The sequence below is a fragment of the Rhamphochromis longiceps genome, linkage group LG12 (genome assembly GCF_057381845.1).
Source record: "Rhamphochromis longiceps isolate RC_006_pf linkage group LG12, R_longiceps_female_GT1.1, whole genome shotgun sequence".
Lineage (NCBI taxonomy): Eukaryota > Metazoa > Chordata > Actinopteri > Cichliformes > Cichlidae > Rhamphochromis > Rhamphochromis longiceps.
Window position 1 is genome coordinate 25,343,198 of NC_140568.1, and position 21,401 is coordinate 25,364,598.

General features: G+C 38.3%; 1 protein-coding gene across 2 annotated transcripts; it reads right to left on the reverse strand.

Moving 5' to 3' along the window:
- Positions 1-1,277: 1,277 nt before the first annotated feature.
- Positions 1,278-6,762, reverse strand: LOC146657322 (arrestin domain-containing protein 3-like). Of its 2 annotated transcripts, XM_085425319.1 has the most exons (7): positions 6,323-6,762; positions 6,178-6,244; positions 5,301-5,448; positions 4,307-4,409; positions 3,931-4,196; positions 3,691-3,785; positions 1,278-2,740 (listed from the first exon to the last, which is right to left on the reverse strand). In XM_085425319.1, the coding sequence occupies exons 1-6, from the start codon at positions 6,591-6,593 to the stop codon at positions 3,693-3,695; spliced, it is 948 nt and encodes a 315-aa protein (XP_085281445.1). In that variant the 5' UTR covers positions 6,594-6,762; the 3' UTR covers positions 1,278-2,740; positions 3,691-3,692. The 2 variants fall into 2 exon arrangements, with proteins under 2 accessions (XP_085281445.1, XP_085281444.1); XM_085425318.1 differs by having other exon boundaries at positions 6,178-6,762.
- Between the last annotated feature and the right edge of the window lie 14,639 nt (positions 6,763-21,401).

Consider the following 21,401-nt stretch of genomic DNA (forward strand, 5'->3'; position numbering starts at 1 on the left):
TAAAATCAATCAATCAAAAAAAACAAAAAAACTTACTTATCCTGACCTTCCTCAGTGATAAAGTTTGTCTTGAGTGTATTTTGCAGTCTTGTGACAGCCCATTTGTAATTTATCCTGTCAGAAAATCACTATTGTTGAAAGAATTGCTTTTATTTCTGGGGCTTATATCCCGCTGAGGAGGTCTTAATATTATTTGGCATAACATCCTACTCAGTACTACCGGTACAATAAAGTGATACGTGAGACGGAGAGGATGGAGGTTTTATGAGCAGGTGATGAGGAAGGAATTTGCTGATAGATACTTGGGTTTAATTAATAATTAAACAATATGACCCCAATAAATCATGCTTCCCTAAGAATGTACTGATTTATGCATAGTTTTGTTGTTGCTGTTGTTGTTAATTTGACTAGCACTGATATGCAAATTCACTAAGAGCTAAATACTACATTTAAAAGCAGTGTGGCCTGTCAGCTTTTTACCTAAAACCTAAGAAAGGCAAAATAAAAGCTCCATGATGCTGACAATAGTAGTTGTGAACCACGCAGGCTTGTTCTTTTTGAACTTAAACATTTCGTTGCATGTGCCTCTTTTTCCGGAGACAAACTTGTTTTTGTTTTGAATTCCCACGATTTAAATTGAGTGGCTTCATTATTGCTTTTTGTTTACTGATGTTGTTCTAGTCATAATAAATGAAAATGTTGCACAAAGAAAATGAGTGAAATCAGACAGAATAAAATAAAAAGAAGTGAAACCTTTTCTGCTGAGTCCACTTTGTTTAAATATTATGTTGATTTACAGGTACAATAAACTTTCTAAGCATATATTTGAAATACAGTTGCTCGTTCGAATCAAATCCATCCAGACTTTATCCCGACTCTTAAGCCACTTTTGGTAGTTTTCCCATCCATCTTTGTTTAACAAGCTCCTTATTCTAACTTTGCACTGGAGTTCCTTTGCTTAATTCAAAGTTAAAAATAATCTTTATAAGCAGTAAAATCTATTATTTCTACTGTGTAGACAACCCTCCCTTTAAGCAGGCTATCTTCTGATTGGATGTCTCCTGGGATGACCACATTATGAGTATCCCTTCTTGCCAGCATCACAAAGACCCAAGAGGCAAAATGTTACAGTGATTACTTGTAGATACACTGACCTAATCATTGGCCCAAATATTACCATCAAGATACACCACATCATCTTTAAGAGTAAGAAATACATCACACACACACACACACACACACACACACACACACACACACACACACACGTGTTCTACTAATTGTTTTTATTTTTATAAACAGTTGAAATGCAAATGATGACAATATAACATGCAGCGTTTGTGAATATGTACATATAAATTTATAAATTTGATAATTTGTCCAAAACTGGACTATGACACTGTTACACAAGTCTCCTTTTTCTTCAGTCACTATGATGAAAAACTTCACCACAGACTATTCACATCATGTAGATGGAAAGAAAGATTTCCAATTCTAAGACTTTCCAGTTTTAACATCCTTTACCTGGCTATTCTCCTCCAGTCTTGCAGTCTATACTGGCTCTCTCCATGAAAATTTAGTGTTAGAAACTCCATAGTATGATTTATTAAACTTCTGACAGCCACCACATATTTTCTCAGAGATGGAAAGGTCAAGGATTTTATTAAACTTACACCAACACTTATTGACCTTCACCCGAATGCAGTGATATACGCTGTGACTCGTGACGTCGCGTCTAGCCAATGCGCACCATGGCAGCTTTGCAGTACAGCACACCTTATACAAATACATTCACAATAACGTGAAAATTGGTAACAGACGGCTGTAGGGATGATTTTTTTAAAAGTGGCATATATGAGATTATAAAGCATAAACCTGATGTACATCAAACACAACACTCAAAACACATAACACATGTAATAAACTGTACAACAAGCATAAACACACATACAGACACATAAAAGCATACAAATATACACAGTTTTCTGACACAGGTGTGGGAATATATTTGAAGTTCTGTAAGAGCGAGTGCTGAAACCACCCGCACCAGATTTGGATCTTATTCTGAGTGTTGTTACAAGACCTCTGCCTGATGACCTTAAAGGCCTTAGTGGGATTTAATAAATGAGTAAGTCATCGCCGTACTAGGAACACAAGCATAAAGGTGCTCTATTGACTATTGAAAGGATTTTGAGTGTATTACTTCAATCTACTATCAACATGAAAATGTAAAGTTAAGGTAACACATAATTAGTATAGCCAGTCATATTTGGCAAAATATTTTAATTATTTATGCCTACTCAAATGGTGATAGGCTGTATCATCTTCATTAACCAATTCATCAAACAATTTTTCTGATTTTTCTATCGGTGATCAGACAGCAGTAGCTTGTGAATGCTTTGTGCTTCAATGATACACCAGATATCCCAGTTTACAGGGATATCTGGTGTATCGTTTACAATACACCAGATATCAGGAAGCTGTGAAGCAGACTAAAAGAAACTGTAAACTGTTTACAATTTGTCTCTAGCACAAACAGTATCTAAGTCATTTAAAGTAAAAAGGTAAACAGGTAAAAAAAAATGGTTAAGATAAAATGAAAGATGCATCGAGGTCATCAGAGGAAATTAACATGTACAACTGCATGTCATCAACATATGAATGGCATATGAACAGTAACACGTGTAGGAAGAGCAGTGGTGATATGCTCCATGTGGATCCTCAAAAACACCCTGTGTTGCTGCACAAAGGAAAAATGAAAAGCTTGTGAAAATATCATGCTCGCTGTAAGTCAGTGCTGAGGTAAAAGTAGATTTTTCTCATGGTATATGTGCTATATGTTATGAAATAAAATACATTCACTAATTTCTTTAAAAAAATATGTTCAAAAAATATTGTCTATAAAGTTAAGATTAAAATTTGGTTTGCAATTAATTCCAGAGTTTATTTACAGTTAGACTGAGAAAAAACAACTAACAGGTTTGTAGGGATGGAATCAAACCATTATGTTGCTATTCGAACTATTTAACTCGCTTCCTCTTGTGTCTTGTTGTGAGCTTTGCTTTGTGTTTAAATGTCTTAATTATCTCCTCATTGCCATCCTCAATTCCTAACCAAGCCCCTGTATGTATATACAGTCTCATCATTGTTGAGTCATCTGTGTTCTCCTTTGATTTCTGTTTTTTGAATATCTTCATGGTCTTACTAGATTTATGTTTTTATTAATTTTTGGGCTTTGTTATTTTGTTTATTGAACTTTGTACCAATTCAAATAAATGGCTCACCTTTTTCTATGAAGCTCTACCATCTGTGTCTGAAACTATGGGTCCTTATCGCTCTCTAATCGACACACAGCATACTGTGACAACACTGAAGAGTAAATGTTTAAATGCCTCAATGAATTCTGTCAGATTAACCCCTGAGTACTGTGAACACAGATTTTTTTTTCATGACAATGCATAATTCTTCTTCCCCAAGTTATTGTTATTGCCTTATTCGTCAAGACTGCGGTGCACAGATGATGTTTTGCATTTTGACCAAAAGGGAGACATTTTAATACAATATTAAATCGACATTAAGCTGTGAACATTTAAAACTCACAAGTGGAAAAAAGGCCACCCCCAATGCAACATCATACCATTCTGCATCATGTATTATTATCTTGTAATAGTAGAAACAAATTTTACTTACAATCACACTGGGGGATAAGTTTGCACGGGGGCATCACACAGGATGATTGGAAACAGCACAACGACCTCATCCAATGCTCCTACGTGGAGTTTAACCTGCAGGAAACAAAAAACAGAAGCTCATTAGATTTTAATGAATAAAAAAAGAAATGGATCCAAACAGGCTTTTGCTGTCTGAACAGCTGAGGTAAACTGGATTATCAATACATCCATGACTTCTCAACCCATCACAGGTACTAACCTCAATAATGTAATCAACAACCAGAATGCTGCACTCTGAGATGGTTAAAGATGCAGACGAGGGAATAGCGAGCATGATCTCAGTGCGTACATAAGAAACCTGAGCACCAACAGGTTCTCCTGACACACACGCCAAAGTTTTGATAGCCATCTTCCTGTTGCGCTTACTGTGGGTGTAGAAAGTCTGTTTCTGTTGCAGCTTCACCTTCGGAGTAGCTGTTTTAGATGAAGGGTTACTAAATTCACAAAATATTTTCACTGTTTCGCCTAGTGGAAGAAAAGACAAAGTGGCAAGTTATTTCAATCAAATTCTTCAAACTTAGCTATTATTATTGATTATACAGATAAAACGATTATCTGATGGATGGAAACCATACCAGGGGTGAAAGCTTTCGTCGCTACACTAACTGTCAGAGTGACGGGACTGGAGTTACACCACAAGCTACACGGTGTCACGCTGTTTGAACCTGAGAGTGGCGCCTGCAGAAAAACAACACACTGATAGTGCCACAGATAAAAAAAAAAAAAAAAAAAAAGTGTAATATACCAATACTACACTGTTTTGGTTTTGGGATTACGAGAAATCAACACCTATTTATTACTCTTATGCAGAAAAAGTTGCACAAAATGAGCATCAGCGGACCAAATCAATCAAACAATGGCTTTAGAATAATATGAAGAAATGGAGCAATCCCATCATTCTCTGTTTCACTGCATATTTGCAGTAGCAGCTCAGGTTCCTTTGGCATTGCATGGTGGAACCGTATAAAACTCCAAACATATCCAACATTTGCTATAGTTACAGTAACAAAAAAACCCCCAAAAATCTTAAATTCATCACTTTTGGTCCCATAGTTACTCAGAGCCTCGGTGGGATTCATTTATTAGAAGTGAGAGCTTGTGTACAGTCTGGTTTGTGTCCATTTATTCGAAAAATACGTCTGAGAACATGAACAACTGAAGCACAATACAAGGTTCAATATAATAGTGGTCATTCAGTCTGTGTTGGTTACGACTGGAACATAATCAGATTTTAAAGATGTAAATTGTCTCTAAATGCAGTTAGACAACTCTGAATCATTCTTGTACAATAATTGCTCCCATAGGGTTGAATGAAAGTACAACAAAGCAAACCTGGGGTTGCAGAGCTTTTTCAAAGTCAACATATTGAGTTGTGAATGCAGGAAAAACATAGGTGTGGCAAGTAATTTCAAATTTTGGTTCACTTAAAAGGATTCCTGGGACAATTAGTCGAACAAGGTGTACTTAGGGAGGCCTGTGAGAAATATCAGTTTGATTACAGAGAAACTGCAGACACTGCAACAAAAACAAGGACTCCTCAGCTGATTCATCTGAAAATGCACCACTTACATTCAACCCTGGCTGGTTGGTATCAATGTGGTTTACAAACTTAAGCTCTGTCACAAAGTCCTTGGACATACGCCACGGTCTATTAATGCCCACTGTCAAGGTATATGCTATTTTTCCGTGAACCCCATGAAAGGACGATGGGAAGTTTCTGGGATGCAAAATAATAGAAAAGATAGAAAAAAAAGTGATTCAGGCGCATACAAATTCAACAGTTTTACAATAAACAATAAAAGTAAGCATTATGTTAATGAATCAAAAGGTTGAACTACAACACAAGTTGTAGGTTTTGGATTTTAAAAACCAAGGGCCCATTCTTATCTTATATCTACCAAAATCCCTTCATTTTTAACAGTGGCTCTTTACTTAAGTCAAATCTACAGTTCCTGATTTCTTAGCTTTTTGCATAATTGTCACACTTGCATTTTTCAAATCGGCAATCAAATTTAATAGCAGACAAATATAACTCAAGTAAATACAAAATGCACTTTTAATGAAGATCTAAGGGGGGGACACACCAGCCCTCGAGGACTGGACTTCGTTTTTAAATCTTTTAGCCTGCTTGACTTTGTCAGACACGTTCTGTTTTAGTGATATCTTCATTCAACACGTCTGGGAGTAATCAGGTCTGGGTGCTTTTTGTGAACTTAAACTCAGCTTTCCAAAATAACATGGCTATTCACCGTTCATTCATGATTTAACAAATAGAAATGCATTTAGCATTTTTTTAAAGGTTATCATTGTCTATTAAAATTTGTTTGATGAAAAAACAAACTAACTAAGAAATCAGGAAGGGGGTAAAGACTTTTGTCAGCATGCCTCCCTGAGTAAAACGCTTCACACGCTAGTGGGTGTTTCACAGTTAAATGGTCATACACACCCTAGTGGGAGCTGACATGTGAACGGATACACATGCGTCCCGAGTTGAAGTTTTGTCCCACGAGTAGCTATAAGAAAAGGACAAAGACAGTGACTGTTTGTTTGCCATGTATCACTGCGTCCAAACAGCACCAGTAACAGCATACCCCTGTCTTCTTGCAAAATAACTCCTTTTAAGTCGAAGAAGTCCAGCCTTGCAGAGTAACGTTTCCTCGTTTCCTGTTTCCCTCCACCTCCTCCGGCGGTCCAGTGCACATTCACGTTTCCCTTCAGCCTCGTTGTTATTGAAGTGATCTTTGTTTCTTTTGTCAGATCAAAAGAGATGTGACCTATGATTTGGTCGCCACTGGAAAAACTATTTCGTCCATCGTGCCTGATAAAATTGATTTTGAAATTTCGGATTGTCTGCTCGAACATCGCAGAGAAACAAAACTAAAGACAAGTCTTACAGGAAAGAAAAAGTTTAATACGTCTGATAAATGCAATCAGACAGAAAGTGAGAACAGCCGAATCGAATAACTTTTTTCTAATCAACAAAAATAAAACTGCGTAGGCGACACGCTACTCCGGGGGGATCGCCCTGACATTGGGCGGGGTCACGGGTCAAGTATTCCGTGACCTCCGTGGATCCGTCGAAATGAAAAAAAAAAAGCATTTTAAAGTTGTCGCTTTTCGTTCTCCATTTAGCTCCCGTTACTTTTACATTTGAGATATTCACAACCACCTTTGTTGTTGTTGTTGTTTTTACATGAAAGTAACTAATCTACTTTTAGTAAATATGAGTTGAGCCTGTTTTGATAAATATTCATATTTATGAAGCTGTAACATCCCTGACGTGTTGCTGTAATGTATTAACTTATGTGTGATTAACTTTTTTCTTATGGAAATATCACTGATTGTAATTTACGACTATTTAATTTATTATTATTCAATTACTTAATTTATTTTATTTGATGGATCTTTCCTTACATTACATAGTTTATTTCTTATGTAGATTATTTTTTAAAAATTAAATTAGATTGGTTTCCATTGATAGCATTCTTCTGACAAACTGGAGACTGTAAGAAACAGTTATAATACACAGTACAACCAATTTATTAGAGCACCACCCAATGCTTATGCCCCACAGCTGACATAAATTAACAGTACTGGTAATATCCAAAATAACTACACCAGTATTCTCCAGCTGTTTAATCAAAATTATATATTTTCAATCTATTTTTATTTTTTTATTATTATTATTGTGTTACAATTATTGTTTTGTTTTGTTGTTTAAGTTAACATTTTTACAAAAGCTGAAAAAAAAATAGTAAGTAAATAACAATATAAAGTTTTTGTAAAATATTTATGTTTTCCTGTGTTTCTGACAGAAGGCTTTGTGAATTTTCTGAGCACTGTATATAATATAAAATCATCTGTCTACACAGGTATTATTGGGTTACACAACCAAATCCCTTTTTTTCCCTTTTGCTTTTCTTCCTCTTCCATGCTTCAAAATAACGTTTTGGCCTCGAGGTACTGCTTTTCTCATCTGTCTAATTAACTGTGTTTTTCTAATCTAAATGTGATCTCTTATTATAAGAGGAGACAGACTGTATCCACAATGAAACATTTAGAAAAAACTATCATCATCAAGGTTGTTAAGAGACTTACACTTTCATATTTCAAAGCAAGTATATTTCTTAATGATGAACATTAATCAAAATTTGAAGTGCAAGTTTGACACTGAAGAATGTTTTATATATATATTTTTCACTTATGAATAATTAACTTCAAATTGTTTGGAAATGTTTTTACAACACTTCCCAGATTGATGTGCAGTAACAATGTAATGTCTTTCCTGCTTGGCATTGTGTTAACACAGACCCACAAACTGCTAAAACCCCTGCTTTAGATGCGCTCACACTTGCTGATGATCAGTTGGCATTTGATTAGCACCACCTGTCTGCTACTTACCCTTTTAATTCCTATGAAAGCAGTAAGGGTGTACTTAGCTTTTTGCACACTGCTTCTGAATTTTGGCTCAGTTTCTGTTAAATAAATAATAACATGGTGTGATATGTCATGTTTTGTACTTCGCTTTTTTAATGTCTTGCATCGAGAACTGAAAGAGAGCAGGCTTTCCTTGACATGACTGTAGTTGAACTAGCCTGACCTTTTAACAATGTGTAATTGTTACACCACTAGATGGCACTCCATACTTTATTGAGGCACTCTATCATATATTGTAAAGCCATGCATTATTATACAAAAACATACTGACAACATCACTCGCCATTGCAAAACCCAAATGTCATGTTTCCATTATGTGGAAATCAATTATTTCAGAACTACTCACTGAATAAGCTGCAGTGGCATTTTACTGTGTTATGCTTTAATAAGAAGTGTTTTAACTCCCCTTTGATGGGTTTATAGTACACAATACAGCCATAAAATGAAGATAATGACCCATTAAAACTGACAGCTCACGACATTTAAAAACTCCTGGCACAAGTTAACCTGGACACATATCTTTTCAGACCTGCTCGCTTGCCACTTTTGAGAAGGGAATAGACCAGTCAGCAGCCTCTTTAATTTCAATGGAGAGTATAGTGAGCCACAACATGCAGTGCAAAGGACTTACGGGAGTTTGTGATTTCGGCAGCCAAATATCACTATGTGTAAGAGACTTGCTGCTTTGTAGTGCATATATACAGGATGTTAAAACATATACAAGTGACTGACAGCGATCACAGACTACCCCACACAGATAACCGTTCACATTAACTGTTCAACGCTGCCAGTAGAACACATTTTACCATCGAGTTTAGAGAAGTTACTAAGAACATCTTTCATTAAACCGACCTTCCAGTCTGGTGCCAATATTATAAAGGCCTGAACATTTATTTTATGGTTTATGTTATATGTTTTAGGTGTGCGTGTGTGTGTGTGTGTGTGTGTGTGTGTGTGTGTGTGTGTGTGTGTGTGTGTGTGTGTGTGTGTGTGTGGTTGTGTGTGTGTGTGTGTGTGTGTGTGTGTGTGCGGGCCTTTATAAATGTAAATGTTTGACAAGACTGTTTGCAATATTTAGATCATAATATCAAGACAGCGCTTCAGCTGCATTTTAAAACAGGACGAGCTGAAAAGCAGAGGTCGGTTTAATCAACAAACTTTAATGATGTCTGTTATTCAACCACTCAAAGACTCCAGGCTTATAAACAATGGAAAGAATTTATTGTTGCAATAGCGCGGGAGACGCCACTTGTGGAAAGCTCAAGATCCCAGCTGTTGCAGAAGAACTTTGGTTTTGTTAACAATTACAATCCCTTTAACACTAGCACCAAGTCTAGCTAGTGGATAAGATAACATATAAAGCACAGGAACCATTTCTCCTCTGCTTTTGTTTACCTTTGTTGGACAAAATAAAAGATAAAATCTCACGGAGCCATTTTAAACTGTAAATTAGTTCATTAACTTTAGCTAGTAGTTATTTTACTGTTTACAGTTAATTATTATTTCAAGGTTGCAACTTGTTTACAACATTAGATTTGGTCTTTTTTCTATTTTTCACTCATTTTCAGTCCCGTCCTTGTACCTGATCATTTCTGGAAAGATGGTTTTTGTCTATTAAGATACTTAAACACTAAACAGTGAACCATTCAGACCTAACTTGACAAACTGAACCACACAAAACAGATAAATTAGCAAGACACTGGTTTTAAATCGTGTCGTTACGCAGGTACATTGCTGACAGACAAACTGAAATGTTTGGGAGAATATAGTCACTTTACCTGTTTTATCTTCAAAGCAGATTTTTGAGTCAAAAAGACCTGAATGACAGAGTGAATGATCTGAAGTCCTGCAACGAGTCTTCTCAGAGTTGATGCAGTGTAGTAAAAGTTACCTGGTTGTTGTGAATCTGGAAATTTAAAGTGAATGAGTGTTTGGCACATTTTGCTATTACGCTAGAGAGTTGTAGCAACATGATCTGCTGATTCAGATCTTCACATGCGCGTGTATGTGTGTGTGTGTGTACTGCTTGAGTGCACTAGCACACACGACCATTCATAATAGGCTTAGCAGTTTCTGATAAGGGCACCTATCAGGTTTAGTTGAGCTCATGGTGACTTGACTTTTCCTGCCAACTCAGTAAATCAACCACACGTAGTATGATGGCTGCGCACACATCTGCCTATCCATATCTTTATCTCTGAGATATCACATCACAGTGTTAGTTAAACCACACAGCAGCTGGTATTCTGATCTCGTCAGCTGGTTCGTGCAACATGTTTCCATCATTATCAAAGTTTCTGTATTGCAGACTGTTTTCTTTTGTTTTACATGAGCTCGAATTGTGGATTTGCTTGTGATTCTTCTTTTTTCTTGTTACATTTCACCACTTTAATGTCCTCACAATCTTGATTTCTGAAATGATTTCTGTTTTGGCTACATGTAACCCCGTTGTTTGTTGTTCAAGAGGAGAGCAGACATTTCAGTAATTCAGACCTAAATCCAAAGTGAAGTAAAAGAACCCAGAGGATAAGCCGCGTTATTGATCTGTAGTTTCTACACACCGCCTCTCTCCTCTAGTTAATCCACAGGGTCAGCTCTAATGACATTGAGGAGCTCCTCTGGCAGTCAGCACTGCTGCCATTTGCAATTTAGATAGAGGGAAAGGAGACGAGGAGGAGGAGGAGGTGTATGAGGGTGAAAATGAGGAAAGAACCTGAAAGACGGGGGAGAAAAGGAAAAGATGAGGCAGAGAACTGCGGTAAGCTGAAAGAGAAAGACAGGAGGGATGCATGCACTGCAGGAAAAGATTTTGGGAAGGCAAAGACAGAAAATACATCAGGTGGATTTGAATGACAGGAAGTCAGAATGTGGAAAGAGTTGGGGCAGCTTAGTTGTGCACATCATGTCTTACAAATGTATGACAAATGACACCAAATCCAAATACATACTATGAAAATAAACAGTTCAAAATTGGGGGAAATATGCTTATCCGCAGTTTTCCTGATGGTTATGTGGAAATTTTGTCTCCAGCTTAGTTAGATCAGGATAAAGACAAAAAATTAATAGGAACTGAAAACACAGCTTTCAGTACCAAACTGTAAAAATATGAATTGTTCATTTGAAAAGCAGGAGCTCTGTGCACACATAAGAATCTCCTCATCTAACGTCAGCATGTTTCTAAAATCTCATAACTATTCCTTAAACCAGGATGTGGAGGAACCTTAGTGTCTGATGGAAACATTTAACATAGAGCTTCAAAAGAGAACTTTTACATTTCTAATAAGGCTCATGCTGAGAGGAAAGGATTAACTATGTCAGACGTTTTTCTTCAGTTATGTCTTTTCTTTTCTATTTTGCACTGGCTGATAGAATTCCTGCGGCAAAACAGGAAAGCGCAAAGGGAACAGTTGGCAAACCTAATCTTGTGCAGATCCTCTGATAGCTTTCTTCTCCACAAACAATGCTGGTCCAGACTAGAAAGGCTCAAGAAGGGTGCTGAAAGACCCAACAACCAGGCAGAGCCAAGCTCTCTATCAGCCTCTGACAGCTCAACACTCAGACACGTTCATTTAGTGGCAGGAAGATATAGCTAAATCACCTCAGAACAATCGTGCCACTTAATGCTTCATATCCTCTGTTGTTGTTGTTTTTTTCTTTTTGTGTGCTTTTATCATTTCATTTCCGTGCTTCATTTAAAATGTTTTTTCTAAAGCACGGGCTACTATTTTTCCTCTTAAACAAACTAATTATTCTCTTTCTGTTGTTTGTTTGTGAGAGACCTTTTTAAATATCTAAATTCATATCTGTCTTTACATTAACTAATTCAGTCCTCGTTCCTGTAATGATGTTTCTGCACTATTTGCACAATGAGAGACAACCTGCTTCTTGCTCTCTGGGAAGTTTACCACAAGATGAAGTAACTGTACGAAAAAATACTATTTTAAAAGAACATCACAGATTGCGGTCTGTGTTTCTTTGTGGTCGGACTTTAAAAGCTATTGCCACCATGATGTCATTACCACAGAGCCAGTGCTACAGCTAGTGAGTCAGAAAAAAAAAAAAAAAAAAAAAAGAAACTGCAGGGTTCTGTAATGTAGACTACAAATCAGTCAGTCAGAGTGTGTCTGTCTCACTGCCTGTGGTTAACACACAAACAACCCACACACAATTGTCAGCCCACATACTATATTGATGTCTAAAGTTAATGTCTAAAGTACTGCTCCATCTCAGAGTATAAGAATTACCTCAGTAAAACAAAAGAGGTGCTTTGTTCCATCGTCAGGCTAAATCCTCCCTCAGCAATTACCGTTCACCTTCCTAAGACCTCGGCGAGGAACAGAGCAACACTCTTTCTTTTAAAGCAGGCAGTGGAGCATGAAGACAGTGGCGCTCTACAGTCAAAGCCAGATCGCCGTTCTTCTTCATCATCTGCCTGTGTCTGGAGCTTTAAATAAAATCTTCTGATTCTGTTAGTTTCCACAGCAGGACCGTTTGTCATTGTTTCACACATAAGAAAAAGGCGTTTCTAGTGAGAGAATGGCAGGGGATCACTAAAGTCACTGGTACTACTACTGTGGGAAGCAATATCTTGTACGTTTTCATGGCAATCCCTATATTTTTAAACTATGTACACACAAAAGATACACACAAGCCTACTTCTAAAATTCTGCACACGTCTGCTTGTTTAAATCAAATATTTGCCTTGAAAGGTATGGAAAATCTTTTGCCAACAGTGGTAATGCTTAAAAATCCACTCGGTCTCCCCTCAAAACTCTTATTTTATAAATCAGGGAAGAAAGAGATGTCATCACTCGAATCACTTTTGCCTTGACTCTTCATTAAGCTTTTCCCATTTCCCATTTAAGTGTAATGCAGCTTTGATCACATTATCAGGCACTAAAATGCCATAAAAGACAAGTTGGAATGAAAAAATGACCCTTTCCAGCACACTGTAGTGCTCTCACTGCTGCTGCAGTTGTTTACATCGGGGCCGGTGGGAGGCTTCCAGACGCAAAGGTTCTGACAGTCTATCAGTGGAAGAGGGTTGTTAATATGGCCACACAACCTCTGTCCTGACCTTGATGCAGGACCATCCATCATCTAAGCTTAGAGGAGACATAAGGTTGAGAGGTGTATCCACCAAGGTTAGAGTTTTCAATCCTATCACGCATTCTTAACAGTAGTATAAAACTTCTGTTCTGATTTCATATTAAAGCCCCTACGTGTGGGATTTGCAAGGGGTTGTTCAGAAAAATACTGTGGCAGTGATAAATACAGACGGATAAGTAGTGCTGATAATAAAAGTTAATATTTTACTGTTAATTGGTATTATGGGATTGAGTTCAAAGTTGCCTGAACTCTTAGATGTGAGGGCCTAGATGAGACAGACAGCTATCTTACATTTACTTTCGGCCACTCTGTTCATATCTATTTAGGTATTTAGCAGGCTAGTCTTAAAGTTGTACTAGCAACTGGTTGCCTATTTAAAAATCCCTTAGCAGTGGAGCTACATTAGCATTCATTTCACATTGTTTTAAAAGCACAATACTTTCTCCTTTTTTTTGGTCCCTATCAACACTCGAGGAAATATCTGCAGCTGACTTTGTCTGTCTCCCGGTGCTGCTCTGTAGTGTACAGAAGACTTTTAGAAGTTGTTTAATGAGAGCGTTTGCCTGCTGTGGCTGGAAACAACACTCATGAGAGAAAAGAGAGTGAACCAGAGTCAGAAAACCAAAGAGCTTAAAGATGTGGAAAATCTCCACAGAGCTGAGGAGAAGTGCAGAGTTAGTTCCAATATCCCATTTCAGAAATTTGCCAAGTTTGGGATTAAAAAAAGAATAGCTTGTCTTATTTTAGCCCTAAAACAACAATTTTTTTGTATTATTATTATTGTTATTCTTCTCATTATAAAGGTTATCATTATTATTAGTAGTAACAGGACTTATAGTGATAATTATTCACATGGATTATAAGTAAGAAGTGTTGAAACCTACACTACCCTCTTCCTTTTATCTTTTTGCATGTTTGTCACACAAGTTTCAGATCATCAAACAAATTTTATAATAGACAAGGACAACTTGTGTAAATACAAAATAGAGCTTTAAATGACAATGAAGGGAAAAACGTTATCCAAACATACCTGGCCCTAAAAACTAACTGGTTGTGTCACCCTATTGAGAGAAGAGACTTTAACATCTCTGGAGAAAGTTTGCCCCACATTTCTTTAATTCAGTCATATTGGAGGGCTTTTGAGCATGAATGCCCTGCCTAAGGTCATACCAAAGCATTGATTAGGTGACAGCTAAACCTTCATTTTGTTTTTGGTTTTTTTGAGACATTCAGAGGTGGACTGTCCTGCTGCATGGGCCAGATGTTCCTTGAGGTTTAGGCAACGAACTGATGGTCGGACACTCTCAGTCGGGATTTTCTGGTAGAGAGCAGAATTCATGGTTCCATCAATTACAGCAAGACTTCCTGAAGCAGCAAAGCAGCCCCAGACCATCACACTACCACCATCATTTTGCTGGTATAATATTCTTTTTATGAAATGCTGAGTTCATTTTCCACCAGATGAGTCAAACCTTCCAAAAAGTTCAACTTTTGTTGCATCAATTTCAAGAATATTTTCCAACAAGTCCTGGGGATCATCAAGATTTTTTTCACAAATGTGAGACTAGGCTCTGGGTCCTTTTAGGTCCTGGTTTTCTTCTTTGAACTCTCCCATTGATGCCATTTTTGGAGTCATTTTGGTCAGCTGGTCACTCCTGGGCAGGTTCCAAATTTTCTCCTTTTGCAGATAATGGCTCACACCGTGGTTCACTGGCATTCCGGGCCTGTAACCCTCTCCAGACTGATAGATGTCAATGATTTTGTTTCTCATCTATTCTTGAGTTTCTTTAGCTCATGGCATGACACCTTGCTTCTTGAGATCCTTTAGCCTACTTCACTTTGGTTTGGTTTTGTTTTAGTGGCTTTAGTTAGGATACCAGGAAAAGGAGATCACTGCCATGAAATTGTGTGTGTACCACCTGAAGAATGCCTATAGTCCTGCCTGTTCTTTTATTTAAGCTCCTTGTGCTCTCAGTGTTGAAGATCTGAGAATGTGCTTTTGGCTGGCAGCATGCAAGCTGTGTCTTTGTTGCACACTCATACACATTTATGCTCACACACACACACTCATCCAATCCCCACGCTCCCATTTTGTTTTTTGGGTCGCACTCATCTGCAGCCTTATTACCCAGAGTCCTCTGCGGCAGCCCGATCGCTGCTCTGCTGCTGGAGTGTTCTGTTAGTCACATCAGCACCCAGCACACGCTCAGCTCAGCTCAGATCATCAGGAATTTCACCGATGGAAAACCTGCTCAGAATTCAGAAGAAGCCTGTGCATACATCTAATTGTGATGGAGTTTTCCACCTTGGCTCAACTGCTCTTTTTTCTCTGCTTAGTCACAGGATGAAATGCTCTTTCATCTCAGCAAATTAACTGAAGAAATTAAACTGAAAAAAGTCAGTTTTGCATGTCTGAATCAGGATTGTTGCATTGCCTGCTCCCATAGTAAAACACCTATACTATCTTCCAATCACCGTGACTATTTGAGTCTTCAGTAGACTCATTTACCAATCATTATAGTGGCTATTTCTAATTTAAGATACAGTACAGTGGCCATCACGGTGTGCAAGTCACTCATTATAATAAAGTGATATCATCTGCACAATGTTTGAACATCTGTTGAGTGGAAATGCCCAAGGCCCTTTTTTTTTTTAAGTAATAAGCCATTTAACAGCTGCTTAATTGGTGTATGAATCAGCAACTCAGATCTGCATTTACTCTGGCTCTGCCATTACTTTTACATTTTTATAGCTCTGAGAAACTTAAATGCTGAATGAGAACAGCACGTCAACAGTTATGTTTCCATGTTGCAAAATTCTTGGGAACAAATTAGAAACGAATGTGACCGCATGAGCGCCACATGATGCTACAGATGATGCTTTCGCTGAACTTTAAACACCACTGTATACACTGCATCTCTCTTTTGGGGCGTGGTGGGGTTGTTTGATGGCGCCATTAAATGTTTGCCGGGCTGTCCAAACTCCTTTAAAACAAAAACAGGCCAGCACTTGAGCTAGCGAGGAATCTTATTTCAAGTTAAATACATATTGGTTGGTTGATTCCCTGCAAAGAACTGACAGGCTATTTTACAACCAGGCATTAATTTGTTGAGTCAACCAGCATCAGAACAGAAGAGTTGGCACAGCGGGGCCTGTATTTTCACGACTGCTTGAAGTCGGTGAGACGTAGAATGATACTAGACATGCTTATTAGGATGTTTTCAACTCTTGCTTCCCTGTTGCATCAGCTGCAGGAAGCAAACACATTTTTTTTTCCTTGAATGCCAAGTTTATTTCACAGCCCAGTCTGGATGATCTTGGGGCTGCAGCGCTTCCTTGTTGATTCCTTTTAGATAAACTGTGTAACCAGTTTGTAAGTTGACTCGCTTTACAGTGCTAATCAAATTACACCCACAGGCAAATTGTTTATACGGGCAATATCAGAAGTATCACTGTGCTTATGAATGCAACTTTTATGGTTTTTTTACACAGTAATAGAGAGAGTTTTGTAACCCCCCCCCCCCCCCCCAACACACACACAATCACACACCCATCCCAGATGGGATAGCCTCTTCAGCAGAGAGAAAGGGGGGTGGAAACAGCAAATGCTGTTTAAAGGAGACAGTTTCAAGATGCCCGTGGACCTGAGGGGTTTTATTTCGTTTATGTCACCTTATTCATATGTGCATCTACATGCAAACATCTGTACATGTGTGTGCATTTAGTGCATTAGCATGTTACTCATTTGTATTATGTGTTTCCATGTTTCCCAGTGTCCTAGTTTCTTTTTTCTTTTTGCAAGAGAAAGCATTTTTAGCAGGTGAACAGGTGAGCTTCTGACTGCATGCAAATGAAAGAAGACTGATTTAGCTCAGTCTATCCTCCGCTGTCCGCTTTAGTAAACAACTGTTGAAACAGCGTTACATCTCTAATTCTGACACCAGCATTTAGTTGAGAGCCCCCCCCCAAAAAAAAGAAAAAACAAAACAAAACAGTGTGACAAGGTATACTATTGTTCATGCTAAATTATTTACTGAGACACAAGCTTCTGTAAACTTCAGTAGCAATTAATCTGAAGAACCTCTTTTGTGTGAGAGCTTAATCGTTTGCTAATTAGCGTCCTTGCTAACAAACACTCTCAGTGGAAATATACGATTACATAGCCCATCGACAGGCTCAGTAAACAAAGGCTGTTTGCCAAAATACCAAGGCAGTTGGTGTAAAGCCGGGGAAGGGAAAATATATTACTTGCGCGTGTGTGTGTTGCCTACTGTGTGTTAATACTATTTATGTGACATACAAGAGGCTTGTTTGCCTCTTGTATGTCACATAAATAGTATGTGCCTCAGAGTATCGAGAGAGAAAAAGAAATGGGCGGATTTTGGATTTACCCCGTAGATTACGGTGATTTTGACTGTATTTTCTATTTTACTAAGTGAATATGCTCACTTGCTTATAAATGACTTGAAGATGCAAAGCTAATAAAGAGTGCCTATTAGGTGGAATAAGAAACATCATTTAAGGAGGAGTAGAGAGGAAGAAAACAGATGATAAAAACAGGAGAGAAGTTTTTTATAGTGAGTCACAATCTTTATGACCTTTTAGAAAAATGTGGGCGCCAAACTTCTCTGGTGGTTTTGTTTAAAATAACTGCTCAAGGCCAAAAGAAGCTCACAGTTTTCACATAAAAAGCAAACATCAGTGAGAAGTCTCAACAACTAAATACTAATTTGTCCAATAAAATTTTTCTTCTCTCCCATCCCAGCAGTCCTTTCACAAGCAACTTTTCTTATGGTCTTTTGTAAGAAGGTGCAACCAATTTGGAAACTACTGGACCTCACTGCCTAACTGTATGTAAATACCCTAAATCATAGGTGTCAAACTCTGGCCCGCGGGCCAAATTTGGCCCGCAGCCTAATTACATTTGGCCCGCGAAGCCATACCAAATTATTATTAGAGCTGGCCTACTGGTATTATACAGCTAATATATATATTGTTTAGTATTAAGCTTTGCTTGTTCCATATTCAGTTTTTCAGCAAAACGTGTTTGAGTCCATGAGAAAAGATTCATTCTTATATCTGGAGGAATAAATATATTTCAATAAATATTAATGTTAGCCGGCGACTTTGTTCCAGTTTTGAATTTTGGCCCACTGTGTATTTGAGTTTGACACCCCTGCCCTAAATGGTTAAAAATAGGGGGTCACACCTTTTAATCTTTGAATTCACATGTTTTTAGTCTGGGTGCCACAGGTGTATAAAATCCAGCACCCATGCAGCCTGCCTTTACAAACATCTTTGAAAATATCTGGGTTGCTCTAAAAGGCTTATTAAATTCAAGCCGTATGGTACTGTAGTAGGATGTTACTGTAGCAGTAAGTTAGTTCATTGAATTTCTTCATATCCAGAAATTCTACAGTCAGCTGTAAGTAGTTCTGTTTCAAAGTATTTATGAACTAGAAACTACAAAAACTCAGTTACAAAGTGTCAGACCAAATAAAGTTGCAAAGCAGGGATCACTGAGTGGTGAGGCTCATAGTTTGCTCTGCTCACTCAGTAACTGTAGAGCTCCAAACTTCCTCTGGCATTAACATCGGCAAAAACACTGTGCGCTGGGAGCTTTGTGGTATGTTTCCATGACCAGACAGCTCCTGTACGTGTAATGTGTAGGTGAACCAGGACTATTGTACATATAGTGTCATTTTAAAAGCTCAAACTTTAACTAATTAGTAGTTCTTTTTCAATATTGTAAAAAAAAAGAAATAGAAGAAGAAGTAAAAAAAATTCTGTTGTATTTTGGTTATATTCCAGTGGAACAGAAAGGTTGGTGAGCAAATGTAATTGTTAAATGTAAATTTCTATTAAATGTGAGTTTATGTTTTTTCTATAGACAACAACAGATATGTGATTTTCAGCCATTTTTCCACAAATAATTATTGTATGAACTGCATTAACTGTGAGTCAGTTTTGGAAGCTGGGAATTGAAATACGAGAACTGCTGCTGGATTCTCAAAGCATTGAACCTCTATCACACCAAACCCCTACGGCCCAACCAGGTCTCGTGGGTTAAGGTTTGGCCACTGACCTGGTAGGACCCAGGTAACCCTGTCCCAGACAGGGTACACTGAAACCATGATTTTTTTTCTCAACATAGGAGTTTTCTGAATCACTACCAGATTGATCCAGACAACATAGTTCCTGGGATTACTAGAGCTTGGTCATTCCCGAGGGATGACTGAGCTCCTCACTCTGCTCCTCATCAAAAGGGGCCAGTTGAGGTGGTTCAGGTATTTGACTAGGATGCCTCCTGGATGCCTCCAAAGGCAAATTCTACTAGGAGGAGGCCTTGAGGAAGACTCTCTATATACATCTCTCTTGGCTAGCTTAGGAATGACGTGGTGTTCTACCAGATGAGCTGGAGAAGGTAGCTGAGGTGAGGAAAGTATGGGCTTCTCTGCTCATACTGCTGCCCCCTCAACCAATGGATGGATGGATGGATGGATGGATGGATGGTCAATTAGTGTATCTTACTGGATAAAACAGAAAAAGTTTAACTTTGAGGATATAGTTTGCATTTGAAAAAGGCAATAAATCTCACTGTATCGCAAAATGCAATCAAAATAGTATGGTATTGTGATAATGTCATATTATGGGGTAATTCCCACCTTTTACTTTTTATCCTATCACATCTTTATAGGAATGAGCTGAATTTGAGCTGACTTGCTGATCAGTCTGCTGCCTCTTGTACAATGAAGGATATCATAACATACCCCACCTTGGGCTTTCTGAAAGATTCAGGAATCTGGCATAGATAGAAAAGAGACAATGTACCAGACAAACCTGATAAAGGAGAACTGGCACTTTGTGCTCAGTGCATACAGTCAGTCTCTACCTACATACCTACCTGCTTCTCACACAGAAACATGACAACAAATGGGTTAACCTTTGTTAACCTTTCCATTATCTGTTTTACTCTCTCTCTCTATTTCCTGCTTCCTCTATATTTTCCTTGTTCTTTCTCTACTCCTTCCTGCTCCTCCATCCTCTGGAACACATGGTTATCGCCTGTGAGTGGTTGTCATGGTGATCGACCCCAAGGGACTCATCCCAAAACCAAAAGTTCTGCTTGTCTGAAATAGAACCGCCTCTCTCCAGGGGGAGCGGGGTTTATTTGGCACATGGAGGGGGGAAGTGGGGAAACAGGGAGAGAGAGAGAGAGATAGAGAGAGAGAGAAAGAAAGAGAGAGAAAGAGAGAGTGAGATTTCAGTTAAGAGATGAGAGCGTGAGGACAAGAGGGTGAGATAGAGAGAACCGGAGAGAGTGAGGCAGCATGCATCCATTCCAACTGGGTCACATCACGGGAGCATTGCGTAAGCATAAACACTGCTGCCCCTGTGCTACGCCCCCAGTGCGCACACACATACACACACGCATGCACAGTCTGTGTTTTTCCAGAGCTTACTACTGTCTGGGAATCAGCCTTCTATAGTGCCTTTTATACCGAGATGTAGCCTGTCTTTTTTTTCTCCAGAGTGCTTTGACTCAGTGGATTTGTGATAAGTATATTGTGACAGTGGACTGAACCTTCTACTCTGTTAGCTTCCAAGCCGGTCATAGCAGCATGACATAGCACTTCTTCCCTGCTGCATTTTCCAGCCACACTCATACAAACAGTGTTTCTATCACTGATTCTCACTCAGCTACTATCATGCACTGTATATACTACATGCTTCTTTGTGTTGTGTGTGAGCTTCAGCAGGAGAACGTTGTTGCAAAATCAAGCCAGCAAGCTGCTAACTTACCTGAAGTGAGAGTTGCAGGCTTTGACCACAGAAAGGCGCTTACTTTCTGTGAACATCCATCCATCCTTATTTCTTAACTGTTTAACCATCTTAAAGTTACAAGGGCGCTATAGCTTATCCAAGCTGTCACAGAGCAAGAGGACATACCTGATGTGAAGTAAATGCACTGAGAATGATATGTAAGCATGAAAGTGTGCTTTTGAGACACTGGATAGTAAATGTATCCAAACTTGTGTTTCCTATTACCATCAAACAAACATTTTACTGTTGCCCACGTGAGGACTGGGGTTCCACTTTTGATCAAACTCACATACATTATGT

Coding starts and splice junctions, on each gene's coding strand:
- LOC146657322 (XM_085425318.1), bottom strand. CDS start 6,593: ATGTTCGAGCAGACAATCCGAAATTTCAAAATCAATTTTATCAGGCAC. Junction 5,449..6,177: donor ACATGTCAGCTCCCACTAGG/GTGTGTATGACC, acceptor TTTGCATCCCAG/AAACTTCCCATCGTCCTTTC. Junction 4,410..5,300: donor CCAACCAGCCAGGGTTGAAT/GTAAGTGGTGCA, acceptor GTTTTTCTGCAG/GCGCCACTCTCAGGTTCAAA.